Source organism: Numida meleagris, chromosome 7 (genome assembly GCF_002078875.1).
Source record: "Numida meleagris isolate 19003 breed g44 Domestic line chromosome 7, NumMel1.0, whole genome shotgun sequence".
Classification (NCBI taxonomy): domain Eukaryota; kingdom Metazoa; phylum Chordata; class Aves; order Galliformes; family Numididae; genus Numida; species Numida meleagris.
In genome coordinates this window covers 10,517,397-10,524,210 of record NC_034415.1, presented here as the reverse complement: position 1 = coordinate 10,524,210, position 6,814 = coordinate 10,517,397, and the positions used below count along the sequence as shown (strand labels likewise).

The 6,814-nt window shown below is 37.5% G+C and overlaps 2 protein-coding genes across 4 annotated transcripts in view; one reads left to right on the top strand and one right to left on the bottom strand.

Moving 5' to 3' along the window:
• The window catches only part of PRG4 (proteoglycan 4), a 19,870-nt gene extending 14,026 nt beyond the window's left edge, over positions 1-5,844 (top strand). The window contains exons 7-13 of the mRNA XM_021404994.1: positions 5-1,153; positions 2,092-2,181; positions 2,333-2,472; positions 3,188-3,344; positions 4,202-4,381; positions 4,584-4,709; positions 5,741-5,844. Coding sequence (XP_021260669.1) covers positions 5-1,153; positions 2,092-2,181; positions 2,333-2,472; positions 3,188-3,344; positions 4,202-4,381; positions 4,584-4,709; positions 5,741-5,844 — 1,946 coding nt within the window. The remainder of the gene's footprint in view (positions 1-4; positions 1,154-2,091; positions 2,182-2,332; positions 2,473-3,187; positions 3,345-4,201; positions 4,382-4,583; positions 4,710-5,740) is intronic.
• The window catches only part of TPR (translocated promoter region, nuclear basket protein), a 41,862-nt gene continuing 39,419 nt past the window's right edge, over positions 4,372-6,814 (bottom strand). For all 3 annotated transcript variants that reach the window (XM_021404366.1, XM_021404367.1, XM_021404368.1), the window contains exon 51: positions 4,372-6,098. In XM_021404366.1, the coding sequence (XP_021260041.1) occupies positions 6,043-6,098 (56 nt within the window). In that variant the 3' untranslated portion in view covers positions 4,372-6,042. The remainder of the gene's footprint in view (positions 6,099-6,814) is intronic.

Here is a 6,814-nt window from a genome sequence, read left to right as displayed (position 1 = left end):
ACAACCCCTAAAGCTGAAGAGACGACCCCTAAAGGCACAGAAGGGCCAACAACCAAGGCTGATTCTCCCACCACCTCCAAAGCCGAGGAGAAAATTGATAGATCCACAAAGGTGCCAACAACCCTCAATGAGAAAGAAACAACGCCAAAGGCCACAGATGCTCCAATATCCCTGGCTGACTCTCCCACCATTCCTGAAGTTGAACTAACTACAGCTCCAGCCACAAATGTTAAACTAGGCACAACTTCTACATACAGCAAACTAGTTAGTATAACTGATAAAAGTGACAGAACAACAGCTAAGCCTATTACGACCCCTGAAACCACAGAGTCCACAACTAAAAAAGAAACAACTACAGAGAAAAAGGAAGTAACAACACCCAAGAAAGAGAAAACTACTGTGCTTAAAGACATTTTGAAAGGTAAAAGAGACACAACTACTGTAAGTATTCCAGATACAACTCCTGGGCCCAATGAAGCTGTTACTACAGTAGCTGAATTAGAAGCAACTACTATGTACCAAAAGTCTACAACAAAAGCTACAGAAGGAGAAGCAACCCCAGTTACACAAGACAAAACTCCCACACCAATGGAGACTTCACCACCAACAGCTAAAAAAGAACATGCTGCAGGAACCGTGACTGAAACAACATCAGCAGCTACAAGCCTTATACGCAAGCCCACTATGCTACCAACAACTGCCAAAATAGATTCAACTTCTAAACCCAAGGAGATTGTGACAACAACTAAAAGAGACACAACTATGGAAACTACACATGCTGTACCAGCAGCTGCTGAATGCATCATTCCCACTAAAGAGACAACGGCTGGTAAAAAAGAGATAACCACTCTCGCCAAGGAAACTAGCTACACTACTGAAAAAGAAACAGAAAATGCCCCTGAAAAGCTCCCTAGTCTTGACAAGAAAGAAGAAACTACAGTGACCAGAGGGAGAACAACAATAGATAAAAAAGACACAATAGAAGAAATGTTTCTTGTTTCTAGAGGAACATCCAAGCCAGCTATACATTTCCAGGAGATTACTGACACACGTGATGAGCCTCCTCCTGAAACCATGCCAGTAGAAGAACCTGAGATAAACAAGCCTTTAATACAAACTGCAGACTTGCCAATTTTATCTGGAGGAGCAGAAAGTAAGTGTACAAAACCAGAGAGCACTGCAAAACTTGTGAGTAAAGCAAAACTTGTGAGTGCAAGAACTTTCTGCTGTCAGCATCCTGACTTCTATGTAGTATATTTTTCAGCTATGTAGTTATTGAAATTCTCCACGTACTTCAGAGCATGATTTTATTTCATGCTCTTATTTTGGTCCTGCTAAAAAATATTTGCTGTAATATTTACTGTGGAAGATGGAATCAAAACAAAGCAAAACAAATATGTAAAGGAAAACCAAGATAAATTTCTAAGTCTTATAGAACCCAGTTAAGGAATCAGGCTGAACTTACCTAACCTGGGATTTTCATAGTCACATAAGTGAAATAAGAGAGTGTTTTTCTTATTTTCTTTCTTTGTGCTTTTTGCCACAACTTTTTTTTGATGTCCTCACTATTTATCATAGTAAGATACAGTGCAGAAGCTCTTGGGCATTTTTAGATCCACTGATATATATATATATATAAAATATATATATATTTAAATGGGTCTTTTTGAATGAAAATACTTGGATTTTTGTTGAAAAGATATCCTTCCTCTACATTTAATTGAAATAAATGTAAAGGCACTCTTAAGAACAAAGGATGGGAAACTTGATAGAGAAACTTGGAGTAAACATCTCTAAGCACGAGGGAATTAAATATGAGACATAGCATGTGAAGCATTTATAGACCTTTATCTGAATTATACGTACTGAGGTAAACAACAAATGACAATAAATGTACACAGTCATGTAAACATCTGGTCTTACATTCCTTGGAAGAAAGCACGAGTTAAACTTTTCAAGAATATATCTCAAACAGGGCCAAAAGAGAGCCCTGAACTTGGTCCTAGTGTGGTAGTGCCGCTTCAGGTGTTGAGGGAGGCAATGTACTTTTTGTTAAAAGAATGAACCATCCCGAGCCATGTTGTTTTGCAGTGGGGAAGGCCAACGAGAAGGACCTGTGCAGCGGGAAGCCGGCGGATGGCATGGTTGCCCTGCCCAACGGAACCCTGGCTGTCTTCAGAGGTACGCAGGCCCCAGTCCCTCTGCTCGCCTCACAGCTGCCATGGGGCAAGAGGCACGGGAACCACCCTCCCCTCCTTCCCAAGCTTTTCTCCCAGCCTCGCTCTGTCCAGCCACACTTCACTGTGCAGGCCCTGTCTTCTCCCACCTGCAGGTCACTACTACTGGCTGCTGAATGGCAGGAGCCCGCCAACAACCAGTCCCCGTCGGATCAGTGTGGGCTGGGGCATCCCATCCCCCATCGATGCTGTCTTCTCCAGGTGCAACTGTGATGGCAAGACTTTCTTCATCAAGGTGGGAAATGCAGGGAGGCTTTGAAGCACAGCCCTGGTGCATAATGGGGCTGTTCAGTGCGATCTTGTGCTCCGAGGCTACGCTGCTCATTTGTAGAACATTCAGCATTTTCACACTTGAAATTACATAGGTGAAGTGAAACCCTTCCCCAGTCCCAGCTCCTCTGCCTTGGCATTGTGCTTCTCAGAATGCCCACATTCTGTGCTCTCTGTAATTGCTTAGTAATTGATTGAATATCTGATCATCAGTACTATCAAAATTTCCAAACCTCCCCCCTCCACCCCAAGAAAACCTTTAAAATGCAGTTATTCTGTTGTTACTTTCCTTTGCCCAAAGATGACCCAAGTTTGCTCCCAATACTTTTCCCTTCCTTAAAGAATGACACATTGACTTAATTACCTAATTAAAAATGTTATGCAGTTTTTTTTCCAAATTAATCATTCTACCTGTAAAATTTGGAGATTTAGAAAGCCGATTGCTTTGTTTAGTAACCATTGTTCCAGATCATTTCTAAAATACTCTTCCCTTACTTAAAGGCACTGTTAAATTTCCATTGTAGTAGTTTGTTTTTAGTGGATTTAGGAGCACTTCCAGCCAATAAATAATAAGGTTGCTCTCAAAATGCTAGCATTACAATTACTTCTAATATCTGTACTGAAACTCAGTTACCAAGAACGAATTCCCTTTGAAGCTTATCTTTTGCTTAAATCACTAGGGTCCTCTATATTGGCGTTTCACTAATGGTGTAATGGATAAAGGCTATCCCAAACCTCTCACAAATGGATTTGCAGGGCTAAGCGGGAAAATAAGAGCAGCCCTCCCAGTGGCAAGTTACAATGGCAGACCAGAATCTGTTTATTTTATCAAAAGAGGTAAGTCCCATATTTCAGATGTTCACAAATGATCAAAACATACTTGAATTGCATTAGTGAGGAATAAAATACTGTTGTTATTGACCGATAGACATATTTCTTTCAAAAACAGAAATCTAAGTGATATCAGAGTACACTCGGTAGTTAAACATCTCTAAGTTCTAAAATTTTTAAGTGCTCTTTAAAAACATACCAGACTTCACAGGACATAATCAAGTATATCAGAAGACAAGCATAAAGATAAGTTTTATCTGATGGTAAAAAAAAAAAATAAAAAAAATCAGTCTCCAATTAATCAAAGGAAAGGCTTAAACAATCTTCATAGTTCAGAACTAATGCATGGAAATTCACCTCAGTTCTTTCATTGTTAACTATTTATCATGTTTTAAATAAACACAAGTTCCTTTCTGCGTATGAACAATGTATGGCAACATAAGAATTGTTCTTGAAATAAAATAATGCTTAGGATAACTAAATGCAAGTCCTTTCCTGGACTCTAGCCTTCCCCTTACCTACCCTAAAGAGATGGTCTTACCCTTGTCTTGATAAGTAGGTACGATGGCAATCAAAGCAGTTCCCCTGGAACTGTACTTAATACAATAATTTTAATGAAGCCACAGGAGTTATTGCTACATCCAGAAGTGCATGCTGGATTTAGAGAGCAAGGCTTTTACATTAGAATGTAGGAATGGATATAAAAAGCTGAAAGTTGCAACAGCATTAGACAGCTGTAGACATATCAAGGTGATACTACTGCTTTCCTGCCCATTACTAAAGTACTATCTGATATCACCATTTTTTATCAAGCTGTTTTTTTTTCTTTTTTTTAAAACACATTAAACTTATGTCTGTTTTAGATGGCAACATGCAACAGTATGTATATAGGCAAGAACCAGCCAAGAAGTGCCAACGGAAAGCACGCATTACCATAAGATACCCAACTTTTGTCCCAAGACTTGTAATAAGGAGACGCTTTCAACGTGCAGTAGGAATGCCAACAGTTATTCAGACTGTCAGAATCAATCCATATCAATCTGGTAACTAATGTTTATTCATTTTTTCATACAACCATTTTAATCTTTGTAGCTTCTGAAATGTAATACTGTTCCATTTTTTTTTCCTACTATAGTACTTTTTTCAGTCTAATAATTCCTGTTTGCTCTAGATAATACAAGTAAGTGATAGCTTTCAGCAGACACACTGTGACACTTCCTAACTTAAGTTTTCTTTTGCTTGCAGGAGTTTTGCGCAAGGAAATCAAAGTGACTGCCTACTGGAGAGGGCTCCCCAAAGTAATTCATTCAACGATATCAGTACCCAACTACAATAAGCCAGACGGCTATGATTATTATGCCTTCTCTTACAGTAAGTCAAAGCTAACACAGGTTACTCTCTATTTCAAAAGACTAAGGGGAGAATGAGTAGGAAAGAAAGAAGCCTCTGAGATTTCTAAAGCACAAAGTCCACACTTGTGATTCTGCATCACTAATTTTAAGCAAGCACTACTGAGAAGCCCTGAGAAATAAAATGTTGTCTGTAATTGAGAGATATTTCTATTCAAAAATCGAGTTACAGAACAGCTAGTAGCAATGAGGTACAATAATCCAAACTATACATTTGTGGAATGCATTGCCCTAAGAGTTCAGATTTTATAAAAAGAGAAAAACTGACACTGAAATGAACAACTATATTAATGATATATCAAAATCCTTGGACCATTATACAATGATAGATTTTTCACTGGCAACATGAACGATTTAATTTTCCAGGAAATAATTACTTCTAGTTCCAGTTTAAGTAGATCTTTTTCCTCCGGCCAGGATCAGATGAAAACATTCCTCAGAATATTCTTGGTTATTCAGTGGAAAAAAAAGTTCAAAGTACTAGAGACATATCCAATTACAGGAGGATACTATTTCTGCCAGAATAATTTGATAACCTTAATGTAATTCACACTCAGGGACCACAGAGTTCCCACTTTTACAACTGCTGCAGGACTGTTTTGTTTCTAGTTTGTTTGGTTTCTAAATTCTTAAAACTATTTCTGTATTCTAGCAGTACAAGTGTCTCCTTCTGTATTCCTTATTCTTGCAACAGATTTAATTATTAGTGGTACTATTAAATTTAATTTTTATTATTAGTGGTACTATTAAATTTAGCTAAACAAAGATCTACATGTCAAAAAGCTAAAAAATGGATTTTTATAGCCTTATAAAATGGATTATATATATCTTTATAAAATGGATTTTTATAGCCTTTCAAATCCTTGTATAGATGTGGAATGAAAATCTGCTATTCATGTCTAAAGAAATTAAAAGGCAGGCTTTAATTTCAAGATTCTTTCCCTATTCTAAATGTAGCTTATGAAATTTAATTCTGATGTATATTCATTTCAGATCGGTACTACAGTTTGGATGTTGGCAAAAGAATAGCAAGACCTGTTACCGCTCTCACAGGAAAGACTGTATCCAAAGACTGGTATAACTGTCCTGAAAAGTGATGCAGAGCAGAGGATTTTTTAGAAAAGATACCATTTGAATTTTGACACTTTGTCTAATTTTATTAATAAAGACATTGAAATGTGTGCACACAAATCTAAGTATAAAACGCTGCTTTAAGCTCTGAATCCATTACACTAAACCAACCACAGGCAAACTGGCACATCTGTATACACAGCTGTAATTACTTTACAGATCATTTAACTAATATTGCCTCTGTTCAGGCCTCCTCTGCCTCCCATTGCATGAGTTACACCTGTGTTGGGAAAGAAAACAAATGCATTAATAGAATTTTTTTTCACCCATTTAATCAAACACTGATACATCTGGTATTTCATGATTCTATAAGGAATGGCTATTGCAAAGGGACACTTCCTTTCTGGAAAAACTCAGTCTCCCTCTTCCTCTCCTGGAGCCTGCTGGTATGGCTACATTATACTTCTGCCATTAAAAGAATCTTGTTAACTTAAGATCGTATCTCAGGCCCTTTGGCAAAAGAACAAATATAGTACTCTTGCTATATTTGCTATCATTTAACCAAAAGGGGAGGAATAACAGAAAGGGTGATAAACTATTACGAAAATCTACCCAAGGTCATCAATCTCACTACTTACAAAAATGTCATATATTTCAATGGTACTACTTCTAGCACGTTAAAATAATACTAAATTGAATAAATTTGACTAAGGACATTTCTTAATACTGACAGGTAAAGTTCAGTAAACTTTGGTTTTAACATATGCCCTAGAATTATTTTTAAAGCCTCTTCTTAAAATTTTTAAGTGTAAGATCTGCAGCCATTCACTTTCTCTCCATCGGTAAGAACCAAGTGCCACATAAAAAGTTTGCTTATTACAAAAACGCTTGGACAAATGTACTGAAAACCTAGAGCTTTTAGGGTAACATATTGGAAGCTAGGGCATGGATGTTGTATTGCAAGCAAACATACGCATAGAAAGTAGGTCTACATAT